The following is an 18,803-nucleotide window of genomic DNA, read 5'->3' as shown; positions in this document are numbered from 1 at the left end:
GTCAGTATGGCAGCTGCCGTGTGCGGTGTCCTGGTCAGTATGGCAGCTGCTGTGCTCTCCTCTATAGATTCTCTAGATTTCTTCTTTCTCTAGATTCCTCAGGTATTCGGTGAAGACGTCTCACGAGTTGTGGATCCACAGGAGCACGCTGATCATTGCCAATGTGAGCGCGGTGCACGATTACGCCATCTTTACCTGCACAGCGACCAATGCTCTGGGAGTGGACAGCTTCTCTATCCAGCTTGTCAGCACCAGTAAGGCGACATTGCTGTCATCTGTCATATTGTCAGAAAGAGAAGACAAAAGAATGGAGGGTATAGAAAAACTCTGAGCACGCCAAAATCTCATAAAATAGCCCGCAGGCTGCTGTGTACCGTGTCCTGGTCAGTATGGCAGCCTGCACGCTGCTGTGTACGGTGTCCTGGTCAGTATGGCAGCTGCTGTGTACGGTGTCCTGGTCAGTATGGCAGCTGCTGTGTACGGTGTCCTAGTCAGTATGGCAGCTGCCGTGTAGGGTGTCCTGGTCAGTATGGCAGCTGCCGTGTACGGTGTCCTGGTCAGTATTGCAGCTGCTGTGTACGTTGTCCTGGTCAGTTTGGCAGCTGCTGTGTACGGTGTCCTGGTCAGTATGGCAGCTGCTGTGTACGGTGTCCTGGTCAGTTTGGCAGCTGCCGTGTACGGTGTCCTGGTCAGTATGGCAGCTGCTGTGTACGGTGTCCTAGTCAGTATGGCAGCTGCCGTGTAGGGTGTCCTGGTCAGAATGGCAGCTGCCGTGTAGGGTGTCCTGGTCAGTATGGCAGCTGCCGTGTACGGTGTCCTGGTCAGTATTGCAGCTGCTGTGTACGTTGTCCTGGTCAGTTTGGCAGCTGCTGTGTACGGTGTCCTGGTCAGTATGGCAGCTGCTGTGTACGGTGTCCTGGTCAGTTTGGCAGCTGCCGTGTACGGTGTCCTGGTCAGTATGGCAGCTGCTGTGTACGGTGTCCTGGTCAGTATGGCAGCTGCTGTGTACGGTGTCCTGGTCAGTATGGCAGCTGCCCCGTACTGTGTCCTGGTCAGTATGGCAGCTGCTGTGTACGGTGTCCTGGTCAGTTTGGCAGCTGCCGTGTACGGTGTCCTGGTCAGTATGGCAGCTGCTGTGTACGGTGTCCTGGTCAGTATGGCAGCTGCTGTGTACGTTGTCCTGGTCAGTATGGCAGCTGCCGTGTACGGTGTCCTGGTCAGTATTGCAGCTGCTGTGTACGTTGTCCTGGTCAGTTTGGCAGCTGCTGTGTACGGTGTCCTGGTCAGTATGGCAGCTGCCGTGTACGGTGTCCTGGTCAGTATGGCAGCTGCCGTGTAGGGTGTCCTGGTCAGTATGGCAGCTGCCGTGTACGGTGTCCTAGTCAGTATGGCAGCTGCCGTGTAGGGTGTCCTGGTCAGTATGGCAGCTGCCGTGTACGGTGTCCTGGTCAGTATTGCAGCTGCTGTGTACGTTGTCCTGGTCAGTTTGGCAGCTGCTGTGTACGGTGTCCTGGTCAGTATGGCAGCTGCTGTGTACGGTGTCCTGGTCAGTTTGGCAGCTGCCGTGTACGGTGTCCTGGTCAGTATGGCAGCTGCTGTGTACGGTGTCCTAGTCAGTATGGCAGCTGCCGTGTAGGGTGTCCTGGTCAGAATGGCAGCTGCCGTGTAGGGTGTCCTGGTCAGAATGGCAGCTGCCGTGTAGGGTGTCCTGGTCAGTATGGCAGCTGCCGTGTACGGTGTCCTGGTCAGTATTGCAGCTGCTGTGTACGTTGTCCTGGTCAGTTTGGCAGCTGCTGTGTACGGTGTCCTGGTCAGTTTGGCAGCTGCTGTGTACGGTGTCCTGGTCAGTTTGGCAGCTGCTGTGTACGGTGTCCTGGTCAGTATGGCAGCTGCTGTGTACGGTGTCCTGGTCAGTATGGCAGCTGCTGTGTACGTTGTCCTGGTCAGTATGGCAGCTGCCGTGTACGGTGTCCTGGTCAGTATTGCAGCTGCTGTGTACGTTGTCCTGGTCAGTTTGGCAGCTGCCGTGTACGGTGTCCTGGTCAGTATGGCAGCTGCCGTGTACGGTGTCCTGGTCAGTATGGCAGCTGCCGTGTACGGTGTCCTGGTCAGTATGGCAGCTGCTGTGTACGGTGTCCTGGTCAGTTTGGCAGCTGCCGTGTACGGTGTCCTGGTCAGTATGGCAGCTGCCGTGTACGGTGTCCTGGTCAGTTTGGCAGCTGCTGTGTACGGTGTCCTGGTCAGTATGGCAGCTGCCGTGTACGGTGTCCTGGTCAGTTTGGCAGCTGCCGTGTACGGTGTCCTGGTCAGTAGCACCCTCCACTCTACTTGTTAGCAGTGCCCACTACGCTCCTAAGTTATCTGTCGTATTGTGGTGGTTGTGTCCATAGTCCCCAGGTGTCGGCACCCTCCATACCGGTCAGCTGAGATCCTGTCATGTGACCTGTATGTGACAGCGTACCGCCATGACGCCTCAGTGATGCCACCGGGTTACACCTTCTGTCTTACTCAGGTCGGCCTGATCCCCCCACTGATCTGAAGATCCTGAGCGTCACCCACAACTCAGTGACCCTGGGATGGAAGGAGGGCTTCGATGGAGGGGTGGAGCAGCAATTCAGAGTCAGGTGCGTGGAATTGTCTGACTATAGATGATGATACTCTGCTTTCCACAGACCCTGAGCGGCAGATACAGCTTCACTGTTCTATATTACACTATTCTATTATTCTATATATTGTTATTCCTCCTGTTAAAGTCCAGTGAATTTTTTTTTAAACTGTTGTATTGCCCCCCAAAAGTTATAGAAATCCCCAATATGCACTTATTACGGGAAATACTTCGGCCTAGTTTACATCTATTAGTTGCATCCGTTTCCGTTTTTTTCTGTAGATATTGACCACAACTGTTGTCATCGGGTTTTCTATCCGTTTCTGTCAGAGATATCAGTGTCATATAGGTTTATTTCATCGGTTGTCATTAGTTTTCGCCTATAGGGCATTAGAGGGGGCGACCTCTATAGGGGGCAGCAGCACACCGGAGCCCTCTATCTTGGGCAGCAGGACTTGGGGATATCCCCTATAGCAGGGGTAGGGAACCTTGCCTCTCCAGCTGTTGCAAAACTACAACTCCCATTATGCCTGGATAGCTGGAGAGGCAAGGTTCCCTACCCCTGTCCTATAGTGCTGTACTGTAGAGAGGAGCTGGGGGGCTGTCCCCATGTCAGGGTCACAAGGGTTAATGGGAGGGGGGCAGAGACAGGGACTTCTCTATGGAGCGCCAGATGATGCATAATGCATGCGTTTGTACACCGCATGCCTACAACGCTCCATTCACTTTAGTGGATGTGGTGCCGGATAGCTGAGCTGGCCGTACCTCAGAACGTTGCATGTAGCGCTCTGACGTGCAGTCTCTCCGTCGGTCGGGCAGCATCAGTTGTACAACGGATCATCTGAACTGTCCCATTGAAAACAATAGGATCAGTCCAGAGATCGTTTCTCTCCTGTGATTCTTTCCTGCACCAGAGGAAAACGCCGCCGGATATGTGTAAACTCGGCCTTATTAAGGGTTTTTTTCCCTGCACTTACTACTGCATCAAGGCTTCATTTGCTGGATGACACGGTGTTGTCACTTCCTGGATGACATGGTGATGTCACTTCCTGGATGACATGGTGTTGTCACTTCCTGGATGACATGGTGATGTCACTTTTTGGATGACATGGTGTTGTCACTTCCTGGATGACATGGTGATGTCACTTCCTGGATGACATGGTGATGTCACTTCCTGGATAACACGGTGATGTCACTTCCTGGATGACATGGTGATGTCACTTCCTGGATAACATGGTGATGTCACGACTCCCAGAGCTGTGTGGGCTGTGGCTGCTGGAGAGGATGATGGCAGGAGGACACTGAGGGACACAGGGCACTGTAGGGACACTGAGCATCCCTCTGCCATCATCCTCTCCAGCAGCCACAGCCCGCACAGCTCTGGGAGTCATGACATCACCGTGTTATCTAGGAAGTGATATCACTGTGTTATCCAGGAAGTGACGTCACCGTGTTATCCAGGAAGTGACATCACCGTGTTATCCAGGAAGTGACGTCACCGTGTTATCCAGGAAGTGACATCACCGTGTTATCCAGGAAGTGACATCACCGTGTTATCCAGGAAGTGACGTCACCGTGTTATCCAGGAAGTGACATCACCGTGTTATCCAGGAAGTGACATCACCATGTTATCCAGGAAGTGACATCACCGTGTTATCCAGGAAGTGACATCACCGTGTTATCCAGGAAGTGACATCACCATGTTATCAAGGAATTGACATCACCATGTTATCCAGGAAGTGACGTCACCGTGTTATCCAGGAAGTGACGTCACCGTGTTATCCAGGAAGTGACATCACCATGTTATCCAGGAAGTGACATCACCATGTTATCCAGGAAGTGACATCACCATGTTATCCAGGAAGTGACATCACCATGTTATCCAGGAAGTAACATGCAGTAGTAAGTGCAGGGAAAAAAGCTCTTTATAATAAGTGTATATTGGTAATTTGTATAACTTTTGGGGGCAATACAATACTTTAATAAAAATTTTCACTGGACTTCTCCTTTAATGTTACAACTACCACTGATGAGACTCCACCCAACTGTCATAGATGAGACTCCTCCCACCCTCCTGTTATAACTGTCACTGATAAGACTCCGCCCACCCTGATGTTATAACTGGCACTGAGACTCCACCCATCTGTCGTGGATGAGACTCCTCCCACCCTGCTGTTATATCTGTCAGTGATGGGACTCCGCCCAGTTGTCACTGATGAGACTCCACCTCTGTCTTGCAGATATCGGATGAGCGGTGCGGAGAGTTACATGTACGTCGATGTCTTCCCGCCTCAGTCCACAGTCTTCACGATCATCGGGCTGAGGGGCGGCATGCAGTATAACTTCTCGGTCAACGCCGTCAACAAGCTGGGCGATAGCGACTATGCAGATGGCGGAGCGGTACTCACCGTCATCACACAAGGTAGTCACCGACCACATCCTCAGCTCATCCTTAAAGGGGCAGAAAAACTCCTAGCAACCAATCACAGAGCAGCTCTGTTTCCTTTAGTAACCAATTATAATCTCACAAAAACTAACAATTTTACTTTTTAGATGGCTTGAAGAATCTCCTCAAGTGTGTTATGTCTGGGGGGTGGAGCCTGAATGCCCCGCCCCCATGCCCCGCCCCCAAAGCCCTGATCACCTGACGTGTGCAGAGCTTTTATTTGTCTTGTTTTAATTCTCCAGTGGATCCGGATGTGAAGGTCCCCGATGCCGCGCAGCCCCCCGCTCCTGCCCCAGAGGCCGGTGAGTGACTAAGGGGGTCCGCCCTGCCAGACACTGCCATTTCTCCTGTGGTGGCGCTGCAGGGACATTGCCCGCCTCGCCCACATACACTACCCCCTCTGTTACCCATTAGTTAGACCACTCCTCCTTCTCTTCCTTCTCCTCTTCTTCCTCCTCCTCTTCCTTTTCCTCTTTCTCTTCCTCCTCCTCCAGGGACGGCACCCAGGATTAAAGTTTATCTTAAAGGGAAGTCACTGGTAAAGGGGCGCTCTGGAGGTCACTGGTAAAGGGGCGCTCTGGAAGTCACTGGTAAAGGGGCGCTCTGGAGGTCACTGGTAAAGGGGCGCTCTGGAGGTCACTGGTAAAGGGGCGCTCTGGAAGTCACCGGTAAAGGGGCGCTCTGGAAGTCACCGGTAAAGGGGCGCTCTGGAAGTCACCGGTAAAGGGGCGCTCTGGAGGTCACTGGTAAAGGGGCGCTCTGGAGGTCACTGGTAAAGGGGCGCTCTGGAGGTCACTGGTAAAGGGGCGCTCTGGAGGTCACTGGTAAAGGGGCGCTCTGGAAGTCACTGGTAAAGGGGCGCTCTGGAGGTCACTGGTAAAGGGGCGCTCTGGAGGTCACTGGTAAAGGGGCGCTCTGGAAGTCACTGGTAAAGGGGCGCTCTGGAGGTCACTGGTAAGGGGCGCTCTGGAGGTCACTGGTAAAGGGGCTCATTTCAAGCACTATGTATTTCCCTGGAAATGCAAATCTAGTTATTTTCACATACTCCTTTTGAAATCTTTTCTTGCTTTTGACTACTTAATAAAATATTGTTAAAAAAATATATACATAGTGGTATGTGGCCGCCACCTGCTGGGCAGTGTAGTGTAGTGAGTACTGGTATCTATAATACATAGTGGTATGTGGCCGCCACCTGCTGGGCAGTGTAGGTAGTACTGGTATCTATAATACATAGTGGTATGTGGCCGCCACCTGCTGGGCAGTGTAGGTAGTGAGTACTGGTATCTATAATACATAGTGGTATGTGGCCGCCACCTGCTGGGCAGTGTAGGTAGTACTGGTATCTATAATACATAGTGGTATGTGGCCGCCCCCTGCTGGGCAGTGTAGGTAGTGAGTACTGGTATCTATAATACATAGTGGTATGTGGCTGCCACCTGCTGGGCAGTGTAGGTAGTACTGGTATCTATAATACATAGTGGTATGTGGCCGCCCCCTGCTGGGCAGTGTAGGTAGTGAGTACTGGTATCTATAATACATAGTGGTATGTGGCCGCCCCCTGCTGGGCAGTGTAGGTAGTGAGTACTGGTATCTATAATACATAGTGGTATGTGGCCGCCACCTGCTGGGCAGTGTAGGTAGTACTGGTATCTATAATACATAGTGGTATGTGGCTGCCACCTGCTGGGCAGTGTAGTGAGTACTGGTATCTATAATACATAGTGGTATGTGGCTGCCACCTGCTGGGCAGTGTAGTGAGTACTGGTATCTATAATACATAGTGGTATGTGGCTGCCACCTGCTGGGCAGTGTAGTGAGTACTGGTATCTATAATACATAGTGGTATGTGGCTGCCACCTGCTGGGCAGTGTAGTGAGTACTGGTATCTATAATACATAGTGGTATGTGGCTGCCACCTGCTGGGCAGTGTAGTGAGTACTGGTATCTATAATACATAGTGGTATGTGGCTGCCACCTGCTGGGCAGTGTAGGTAGTGAGTACTGGTATCTATAATACATAGTGGTATGTGGCCGCCACCTGCTGGGCAGTGTAGGTAGTACTGGTATCTATAATACATAGTGGTATGTGGCCGCCACCTGCTGGGCAGTGTAGGTAGTACTGGTATCTATAATACATAGTGGTATGTGGCCGCCACCTGCTGGGCAGTGTAGTGAGTACTGGTATCTATAATACATAGTGGTATGTGGCCGCCACCTGCTGGGCAGTGTAGTGAGTACTGGTATCTATAATACATAGTGGTATGTGGCCGCCACCTGCTGGGCAGTGTAGTGAGTACTGGTATCTATAATACATAGTGGTATGTGGCCGCCACCTGCTGGGCAGTGTAGTGAGTACTGGTATCTATAATACATAGTGGTATGTGGCCGCCACCTGCTGGGCAGTGTAGGTAGTACTGGTATCTATAATACATAGTGGTATGTGGCTGCCACCTGCTGGGCAGTGTAGGTAGTGAGTACTGGTATCTATAATACATAGTGGTATGTGGCCGCCACCTGCTGGGCAGTGTAGTGAGTACTGGTATCTATAATACATAGTGGTATGTGGCTGCCACCTGCTGGGCAGTGTAGGTAGTGAGTACTGGTATCTATAATACATAGTGGTATGTGGCCGCCACCTGCTGGGCAGTGTAGGTAGTACTGGTATCTATAATACATAGTGGTATGTGGCCGCCACCTGCTGGGCAGTGTAGGTAGTACTGGTATCTATAATACATAGTGGTATGTGGCCGCCACCTGCTGGGCAGTGTAGTGAGTACTGGTATCTATAATACATAGTGGTATGTGGCCGCCACCTGCTGGGCAGTGTAGGTAGTACTGGTATCTATAATACATAGTGGTATGTGGCCGCCACCTGCTGGGCAGTGTAGTGTAGTGAGTACTGGTATCTATAATACATAGTGGTATGTGGCCGCCACCTGCTGGGCAGTGTAGTGAGTACTGGTATCTATAATACATAGTGGTATGTGGCCGCCACCTGCTGGGCAGTGTAGTGAGTACTGGTATCTATAATACATAGTGGTATGTGGCCGCCACCTGCTGGGCAGTGTAGTGAGTACTGGTATCTATAATACATAGTGGTATGTGGCCGCCACCTGCTGGGCAGTGTAGGTAGTACTGGTATCTATAATACATAGTGGTATGTGGCTGCCACCTGCTGGGCAGTGTAGGTAGTGAGTACTGGTATCTATAATACATAGTGGTATGTGGCCGCCACCTGCTGGGCAGTGTAGGTAGTACTGGTATCTATAATACATAGTGGTATGTGGCCGCCACCTGCTGGGCAGTGTAGTGAGTACTGGTATCTATAATACATAGTGGTATGTGGCTGCCACCTGCTGGGCAGTGTAGGTAGTGAGTACTGGTATCTATAATACATAGTGGTATGTGGCCGCCACCTGCTGGGCAGTGTAGTGAGTACTGGTATCTATAATACATAGTGGTATGTGGCCGCCACCTGCTGGGCAGTGTAGGTAGTGAGTACTGGTATCTATAATACATAGTGGTATGTGGCCGCCACCTGCTGGGCAGTGTAGGTAGTACTGGTATCTATAATACATAGTGGTATGTGGCCGCCACCTGCTGGGCAGTGTAGGTAGTACTGGTATCTATAATACATAGTGGTATGTGGCCGCCACCTGCTGGGCAGTGTAGGTAGTACTGGTATCTATAATACATAGTGGTATGTGGCCGCCACCTGCTGGGCAGTGTAGTGAGTACTGGTATCTATAATACATAGTGGTATGTGGCCGCCACCTGCTGGGCAGTGTAGTGAGTACTGGTATCTATAATACATAGTGGTATGTGGCCGCCACCTGCTGGGCAGTGTAGTGAGTACTGGTATCTATAATACATAGTGGTATGTGGCCGCCACCTGCTGGGCAGTGTAGTGAGTACTGGTATCTATAATACATAGTGGTATGTGGCCGCCACCTGCTGGGCAGTGTAGGTAGTACTGGTATCTATAATACATAGTGGTATGTGGCCGCCACCTGCTGGGCAGTGTAGTGAGTACTGGTATCTATAATACATAGTGGTATGTGGCCGCCACCTGCTGGGCAGTGTAGGTAGTACTGGTATCTATTAATACATAGTGGTATGTGGCTGCCACCTGCTGGGCAGTGTAGGTAGTGAGTACTGGTATCTATAATACATAGTGGTATGTGGCCGCCACCTGCTGGGCAGTGTAGGTAGTACTGGTATCTATAATACATAGTGGTATGTGGCCGCCACCTGCTGGGCAGTGTAGGTAGTACTGGTATCTATAATACATAGTGGTATGTGGCCGCCACCTGCTGGGCAGTGTAGTGAGTACTGGTATCTATAATACATAGTGGTATGTGGCCGCCACCTGCTGGGCAGTGTAGGTAGTACTGGTATCTATAATACATAGTGGTATGTGGCTGCCACCTGCTGGGCAGTGTAGGTAGTGAGTACTGGTATCTATAATACATAGTGGTATGTGGCCGCCACCTGCTGGGCAGTGTAGGTAGTACTGGTATCTATAATACATAGTGGTATGTGGCCGCCACCTGCTGGGCAGTGTAGGTAGTGAGTACTGGTATCTATAATACATAGTGGTATGTGGCCGCCACCTGCTGGGCAGTGTAGGTAGTACTGGTATCTATAATACATAGTGGTATGTGGCTGCCACCTGCTGGGCAGTGTAGGTAGTACTGGTATCTATAATACATAGTGGTATGTGGCCGCCACCTGCTGGGCAGTGTAGGTAGTGAGTACTGGTATCTATAATACATAGTGGTATGTGGCCGCCACCTGCTGGGCAGTGTAGGTAGTGAGTACTGGTATCTATAATACATAGTGGTATGTGGCTGCCACCTGCTGGGCAGTGTAGGTAGTACTGGTATCTATAATACATAGTGGTATGTGGCTGCCACCTGCTGGGCAGTGTAGTGTAGTGAGTACTGGTATCTATAATACATAGTGGTATGTGGCCGCCACCTGCTGGGCAGTGTAGGTAGTGAGTACTGGTATCTATAATACATAGTGGTATATGGCCGCCACCTGCTGGGCAGTGTAGGTAGTACTGGTATCTATAATACATAGTGGTATGTGGCCGCCACCTGCTGGGCAGTGTATATAATGCCAGGAAGCATCAGATTCAGAACATCATTCACAGGAAGAACAAAAAAAAAACCATTAAGTGAACACGGACAAAGATAGAAAATAACTTTTATAAGTTTTGTTTTCCTTGCAGACGGACTCCCGTGGAAGCCGTACTTGTTTGCCGCCATCGGTGCCGGGGGCGCTGTGCTCCTCCTATCTAATGCTGGACTGGTGTTCTGGTTGGTCAGGAGATTTAGAAAGAAGAAGAAAGAAGGTGAGAGAAAACAAAAAAGCCTCAAGTCTTTGATGTCCATTGTTGTTACTAGGAGACTATCAGCAGGCAGGTTGTTTGCTGTTGACTGATCTTGATTTGGTTCTCTGGATGGGCAGCCATCTTCCCAGTAAGAGAATATCACACATCTTACTGTATACAACACATATTAGCCAGAAGAGATCAGTCCTCAGCAGCTTGTTGATGGTTTCCATGCAGAAACTATACAGCACAGAGTGGGTTTCTCCTCTCTTTAATGAGATGTTTTTTCCTCTTCTTCAGGGGACGCCATGAAGAAGGATGAGAGGTAAAAGGTTCATGGTTACAATGTGTTGGGCCTGCAGTACCAGACTCAGCCACGGACAGGAGGGGCGCTGTAAGTAACCAATCCCACCCAGAGTCTGTATAACTCCATGTATCCCCTACAGCTCGCCCCACGGAGCCCTGAACGAGTACGGAGACGGAGAACTGATCAACACACAAGCAAAGAAGACGCTACTGATCGACAGCGGCTCCGAGACCGGCAGCAGCACCTACCAGGTGAGGGGGGTGCGGGGGTAACAGGGGGGGAGAAGGGGGGCAAATGCTAACCATGTGCCCCAATATCTAACACAGGACAGCGGATCAGAATCAGGACTCTATTACTACCCATCCCGGGACTATCAGCCAACACTGTCCCCCCAGTACGAGAGTGCCGAGAGGGGGGACCCCGAATATCACAGCTGGGCAGGTAAATACAGGATCAGGCGAATACTTCTTGTATACAGGGGGCAGTATTATAGTAGTTATATTCCTGTATATAGGAGCAGTATTATAGTAGTTATATTCCTGTATATAGGAGCAGTATTATAGTAGTTATATTCCTGTATATAGGGGGCAGTACTATAGTAGTATATTCCTGTATATAGGAGCAGTATTATAGTAGTTATATTCCTGTATATAGGGGCAGTATTATAGTAGTATATTCCTGTATATAGGAGCAGTATTATAGTAGTATATTCCTGTATATAGGAGCAGTATTATAGTAGTTATATTCCTGTATATAGGAGCAGGATTATAGTAGTTATATCCCTGTATATAGGGGGCAGTATTATAGTAGTTATATTCCTGTATATAGGAGCAGTATTATAGTAGTTATATTCCTGTATATAGGGGCAGTATTATAGTAGTTATATTCCTGTATATAGGAGCAGTATTATAGTAGTTATATTCCTGTATATAGGAGCAGTATTATAGTAGTTATATTCCTGTATATAGGGGCAGTATTATAGTAGTTATATTCCTGTATATAGGAGCAGTATTATAGTAGTATATACCTGTATATAGGAGCAGTATTATAGTAGTTATATTCCTGTATATAGGGGCAGTATTATAGTAGTTATATTCCTGTATATAGGAGCAGTATTATAGTGGTTATATTTCTGTATATAGGAGCAGTATTGTAGTAGTTATATTCCTGTATATAGGGCAGTATTATAGTAGTTATATTCCTGTATATAGGAGCAGTATTATAGTAGTTATATCCCTGTATATAGGAGCAGTATTATAGTAGTTATATTCCTGTATATAGGAGCAGTATTATAGTAGTTATATTCCTGTATATAGGAGCAGTATTATAGTAGTTATATCCCTGTATATAGGAGCAGTATTATAGTAGTATATTCCTGTATATAGGAGCAGTATTATAGTAGTTATATCCCTGTATATAGGAGCAGTATTATAGTAGTATATTCCTGTATATAGGAGCAGTATTATAGTAGTTATATTCCTGTATATAGGAGCAGTATTATAGTAGTTATATTCCTGTATATAGGGAGCAGTATTATAGTAGTATATCCCTGTATATAGGGGGCAGTATTATAGTAGTTATATCCCTGTATATAGGAGCAGTATTATAGTAGTATATTCCTGTATATAGGAGCAGTATTATAGTAGGTATATTCCTGTATATAGGGGCAGTATTATAGTAGTTATATCCCTGTATATAGGAGCAGTATTATAGTAGTTATATCCCTGTATATAGGAGCAGTATTATAGTAGTTATATTCCTGTATATAGGAGCAGTATTATAGTAGTATATTCCTGTATATAGGAGCAGTATTATAGTAGTTATATCCCTGTATATAGGAGCAGTATTATAGTAGTTATATTCCTGTATATAGGAGCAGTATTATAGTTGTATATTCCTGTATATAGGAGCAGTATTATATTAGTTATATTCCTGTATATAGGAGCAGTATTATAGTAGTTATATTCCTGTATATAGGAGCAGTATTATAGTAGTTATATTCCTGTATATAGGAGCAGTATTATAGTAGTTATATTCCTGTATATAGGGGCAGTATTATAGTAGTTATATTCCTGTATATAGGAGCAGTATTATAGTAGTTATATCCCTGTATATAGAGCAGTATTATAGTAGTATATTCCTGTATATAGGGGCAGTATTATAGTAGTTATATCCCTGTATATAGGGGCAGTATTATAGTAGTTATATTCCTGTATATAGGAGCAGTATTATAGTAGTTATATCCCTGTATATAGGAGCAGTATTATAGTAGTTATATCCCTGTATATAGGAGCAGTATTATAGTAGTATATTCCTGTATATAGGAGCAGTATTATAGTAGTTATATTCCTGTATATAGGAGCAGTATTATAGTAGTATATTCCTGTATATAGGGGCAGTATTATAGTAGTTATATCCCTGTATATAGGGAGCAGTATTATAGTAGTTATATCCCCTGTATATAGGGAGCAGTATTATAGTAGTTATATCCCTGTATATAGGAGCAGTATTATAGTAGTTATATTCTTGTATATAGGAGGCAGTATTATAGTAGTATATCCCTGTATATAGGAGCAGTATTATAGTAGTTATATTCCTGTATATAGGAGCAGTATTATAGTAGTTATATCCCTGTATATAGGAGCAGTATTATAGTAGTTATATTCTTGTATATAGGAGGCAGTATTATAGTAGTATATCCCTGTATATAGGAGCAGTATTATAGTAGTTATATTCCTGTATATAGGAGCAGTATTATAGTAGTTATATTCCTGTATATAGGAGCAGTATTATAGTAGTTATATTCCTGTATATAGGAGCAGTATTATAGTAGTATATCCCTGTATATAGGAGCAGTATTATAGTAGTTATATTCCTGTATATAGGGGCAGTATTATAGTAGTTATATTCCTGTATATAGAAGCAGTATTATAGTAGTTATATCCCTGTGTATAGGAGCAGTATTATAGTAGTATATTCCTGTATATAGGAGCAGTATTATAGTAGTTATATTCCTGTATATAGGAGCAGTATTATAGTAGTATATACCTGTATATAGGAGCAGTATTATAGTAGTTATATTCCTGTATGTAGGAACAGTATTATAGTAGTTATATCCCTGTATATTGGAGCAGTATTATAGTAGTATATTCCTGTATATAGGAGCAGTATTATAGTAGTTATATCCCTGTATATAGGAGCAGTATTATAGTAGTATATACCTGTATATAGGAGCAGTATTATAGTAGTTATATTCCTGTATATAGGAACAGTATTATAGTAGTTATATCCCTGTATATTGGAGCAGTATTATAGTAGTATATTCCTGTATATAGGAGCAGTATTATAGTAATATATTCCTGTATATAGGAGCAGTATTATAGTAGTTATATTCCTGTATATAGGAGCAGTATTATAGTAGTTATATTCCTGTATATAGGGGGCAGTATTATAGTAGTTATATCCCTGTATATAGGAGCAGTATTATAGTAGTATATTCCTGTATATAGGGGGCAGTATTATAGTACTTATATCCCTGTATATAGGAGCAGTATTATAGTGGTATATTCCTGTATATAGGAGCAGTATTATAGTAGTATATTCCTGTATATAGGAGCAGTATTATAGTAGTTATATCCCTGTATATAGGAGCAGTATTATAGTAGTTATATCCCTGTATATAGGAGCAGTATTATAGTAGTATATTCCTGTATATAGGAGCAGTATTATAGTAGTTATATTCCTGTATATAGGAGCAGTATTATAGTAGTTATATCCCTGTATATAGGAGCAGTATTATAGTAGTTATATCCCTGTATATAGGAGCAGTATTATAGTAGTATATTCCTGTATATAGGAGCAGTATTATAGTAGTTATATTCCTGTATATAGGAGCAGTATTATAGTAGTATATTCCTGTATATAGGGGCAGTATTATAGTAGTTATATCCCTGTATATAGGGAGCAGTATTATAGTAGTTATATCCCTGTATATAGGGAGCAGTATTATAGTAGTTATATCCCTGTATATAGGAGCAGTATTATAGTAGTTATATTCTTGTATATAGGAGGCAGTATTATAGTAGTATATTCCTGTATATAGGAGCAGTATTATAGTAGTTATATTCCTGTATATAGGAGCAGTATTATAGTAGTTATATCCCTGTATATAGGAGCAGTATTATAGTAGTTATATTCTTGTATATAGGAGGCAGTATTATAGTAGTATATCCCTGTATATAGGAGCAGTATTATAGTAGTTATATTCCTGTATATAGGAGCAGTATTATAGTAGTTATATTCCTGTATATAGGAGCAGTATTATAGTAGTTATATTCCTGTATATAGGAGCAGTATTATAGTAGTATATCCCTGTATATAGGAGCAGTATTATAGTAGTTATATTCCTGTATATAGGGGCAGTATATAGTAGTTATATTCCTGTATATAGAAGCAGTATTATAGTAGTTATATCCCTGTGTATAGGAGCAGTATTATAGTAGTATATTCCTGTATATAGGAGCAGTATTATAGTAGTTATATTCCTGTATATAGGAGCAGTATTATAGTAGTATATACCTGTATATAGGAGCAGTATTATAGTAGTTATATTCCTGTATATAGGAACAGTATTATAGTAGTTATATCCCTGTATATTGGAGCAGTATTATAGTAGTATATTCCTGTATATAGGAGCAGTATTATAGTAGTTATATCCCTGTATATAGGAGCAGTATTATAGTAGTATATACCTGTATATAGGAGCAGTATTATAGTAGTTATATTCCTGTATATAGGAACAGTATTATAGTAGTTATATCCCTGTATATTGGAGCAGTATTATAGTAGTATATTCCTGTATATAGGAGCAGTATTATAGTAATATATTCCTGTATATAGGAGCAGTATTATAGTAGTTATATTCCTGTATATAGGAGCAGTATTATAGTAGTTATATTCCTGTATATAGGTGGGCAGTATTATAGTAGTTATATCCCTGTATATAGGAGCAGTATTATAGTAGTATATTCCTGTATATAGGGGGCAGTATTATAGTACTTATATCCCTGTATATAGGAGCAGTATTATAGTGGTATATTCCTGTATATAGGAGCAGTATTATAGTAGTATATTCCTGTATATAGGAGCAGTATTATAGTAGTTATATCCCTGTATATAGGAGCAGTATTATAGTAGTATATTCTTGTATATAGGAGCAGTATTATAGTAGTTATATCCCTGTATATAGGAGCAGTATTATAGTAGTATATCCCTGTATATAGGAGCAGTATTATAGTAGTATATTCCTGTATATAGGAGCAGTATTATAGTAGTGTATCCCTGTATATAGGAGCAGTATTATAGTAGTTATATTCCTGTATATAGGGGGCAGTATTATAGTAGTATATTCCTGTATATAGGGGGCAGTATTATAGTAGTTATATGCCTGTATATAGGAGCAGTATTATAGTAGTATATTCCTGTATATAGGAGCAGTATTATAGTAGTTATGCGGTCAGTGTGCACAGGGCTGTACTATCACCGCGCTGCTTCTCTCCTGTAGGAGCCTATGAGGACTGGTTGGGCTCCTCTGATCACCATGAGTATGAGGAGGTTGGAGGGGATTATCCAGCATCGCAGAGCGCATCATGGCGGCCTGGATCTATGGTTAGTTTCATCATCTCTTCATCCATCTTCTCCTTGTGTTTGGTGGTAGATGGTGAGGGATGACATCTTGTGTCCCAGCAGGACAGAGCGGAGCAGCCGTGGGACGGCCACCAGGGGGCAGGACCACAACGCATCTATGATCAAGCTGATTTTCCATTGTCTGTCACCTACGAGACGCCGTACGGGGAGCAGGGTCACTTGGTGTGAAATTATTTTTATTTTTACCCCAAAAATTTCATGTAAATATTTGGAAATTTTCCAGTTCTCTATTTCTTAAGAATTTGTGATTTTATGAAATTTTCTCATTTATTTTTGAGTTTCCTGGATTCTTCTGTGTGAGTGTAAAGTATCACAGTATGGCAGTATAGTCATATCACACAGGAAGTGATGTCACCACATTGTACACTGTATGGCGGTACAGTCATATCACACAGGAAGTGATGTTCACCACATTGTTACACGGTATGGCGGTACAGTCATATCACACAGGAAGTGATGTCACCACATTGTTACACGGTATGGCGGTACAGTCATATCACACAGGAAGTGATGTCACCACATTGTTACACGGTATGGCGGTACAGTCATATCACACAGGAAGTGATGTCACCACATTGTTATATGGGGGAGGGTTTGAATATTTTGGTTGAAATTTTACAAAAACTTTTACAAAAATTTTCAAAATAATTTCTTGCGTTTGTGCTTGGACTTCCCGGACGTTCAATCAATAAAGAGATCTGACCAACCTCCTGGGTGGCTGATTACTATGGCAGCGCGGGTCTGGCTGGTGGGGAGCGGGAGGGTCGTCCGGTACAGTCACATGTTCCATAAGTTTGTCCAGACAGATTGATGATTCCAGTTGGCGCGTTCACACTGTACGGATATGGGTTTACAATCTGCCAAAATGACCGACAAGCTCCAGTAGGGGGCGTAATTGCGGCACATAGAAGTCTATGGGAGCAGCCGGAAATTCTGTATTTTAAGAAAGAAAGGTCTGTAAATCCTTAAAAAAATGTGGATGAGAAAACCATTCCCACTTCCTTAACCATCGCCCATTCAAAGCCTCTACATTCATTACGATTTACTGGGGATGAAGATGGCGGCATCTACGGTCCTGAACAACGACCAAACATTCATCAACTGCACAGAATCTATGCCAGGGTAGGAGTGGAGCACTGCCGCCCAAAAACTACAAAAATTTTACTGGATAAATCCAGCTAATAAGGAAGCTAACATGAAACCATGCCCATTACTTATCAGCTGCTGTATGTCCTGCAGGAAGTGGTGTATTCTCTCCAGTCTGACACAGCACTCTCTGCTGCCACCTCTGTCCATGTCAGGAACTGTCCAGAGCAGCAGCAAATCCCCATAGAAACCTCTCCTGCTCTGGACAGTTCCTGACATGGACAGAGGGGGCGGCAGAGAGCTCTGTGTCAGACTGGAGAGAATACACCACCTCATGCAGGACATACATCAGCTGAGAAGTACTGGAAGACTGGAGATTTTTTTAGTAGAAGTAAATTACAAAATTTATATAATTCTGGTGATTTAAAGGAAAAATATTTTTTGGGGGGACTACGGGACCCCTTTAACTAAATGTACAAAAAAGGACCTCCGCTGTGGGCGGGACACCTAGAGTGGCCGCGTTTACCAGAACTCCGGCTGCCTTCTCTCTCAAACAGCTTTTTAGGGGGAGGCGCCATCTTACCTCCACATGGCAACAACACTAGCTGCCGAGACCTCCACGCTGCTTGAACGCCTGCTGACATATAGTTTCCTGAGACACCGGGACTGCTCCCGCGGCGGACCGCAGACACTCTCGCCACCTGCTGAGACACTGAGGGGCAGGAAGGTACTGAGCGGGGGGATGGGACACCCAGGCAGAGGAGAGACGCTGCGCCATTATACTGCACATGACGGCGCAGCATATACCCCCACAAGACTAGTGACGGGGACAGCAAACAATAAGGCTGCTATCTGGGAGAGGCACAATACAGGGGCCGACCCGGCGCCATATTCTTCCTTAATACGGCAGCAGCTGGTAACTTTCCCTCACATACTCTCTCTCACACTGCTCCGGGGCAGCAGCAGGACCATACCAGTGGGACTCTCTTTCATTGAAATCATACACCAATCCCGCACATATTGTCTTCTGTGAAATCGCTGGCTGCTTTATCTTATATGACTGGAATACTGCACGTATGGTCATATTACTGGAATGTACCGCCATATACAGACGCCTGTAGCCTTAAAGCTCACACCGAAAAGGCCTAGGTGGCCCTTTGCAATTGGTTAGGCCACATGAACCACAAAGCTACTAGTATACAAACCGCATGACGTGGCTGCATAAAAAATTCTCAGTTCAACGGTGCATTGAAGGCACATACGGGCCATGGACCAAATACATGTCTACTACCACCAGACGCTACACAGACCCCTA

General features: G+C 45.0%; 1 protein-coding gene across 1 annotated transcript in view; it reads left to right on the top strand.

Annotated features, from left to right (window-relative positions):
* Nucleotides 1-16,582, top strand: part of LOC138777292 (nephrin-like) — an 83,309-nt gene extending 66,727 nt beyond the window's left edge. Inside the window, exons 21-30 of the mRNA XM_069956281.1 lie at nt 94-254; nt 2,513-2,624; nt 4,846-5,027; nt 5,294-5,353; nt 10,288-10,410; nt 10,690-10,714; nt 10,836-10,947; nt 11,023-11,137; nt 16,260-16,363; nt 16,442-16,582. Of these exons, the coding sequence (XP_069812382.1) occupies nt 94-254; nt 2,513-2,624; nt 4,846-5,027; nt 5,294-5,353; nt 10,288-10,410; nt 10,690-10,714; nt 10,836-10,947; nt 11,023-11,137; nt 16,260-16,363; nt 16,442-16,570 (1,123 nt within the window). The 3' untranslated portion in view covers nt 16,571-16,582. The remainder of the gene's footprint in view (nt 1-93; nt 255-2,512; nt 2,625-4,845; nt 5,028-5,293; nt 5,354-10,287; nt 10,411-10,689; nt 10,715-10,835; nt 10,948-11,022; nt 11,138-16,259; nt 16,364-16,441) is intronic.
* The last annotated feature ends 2,221 nt before the right edge of the window (nt 16,583-18,803 follow it).

The sequence above is a fragment of the Dendropsophus ebraccatus genome, unplaced genomic scaffold, assembly GCF_027789765.1.
Source record: "Dendropsophus ebraccatus isolate aDenEbr1 unplaced genomic scaffold, aDenEbr1.pat pat_scaffold_556_ctg1, whole genome shotgun sequence".
NCBI classification, from domain to species: domain Eukaryota; kingdom Metazoa; phylum Chordata; class Amphibia; order Anura; family Hylidae; genus Dendropsophus; species Dendropsophus ebraccatus.
The sequence above is the reverse complement of the archived record's forward strand: the minus strand, read 5'-3'. Positions and strand labels throughout refer to the sequence as shown.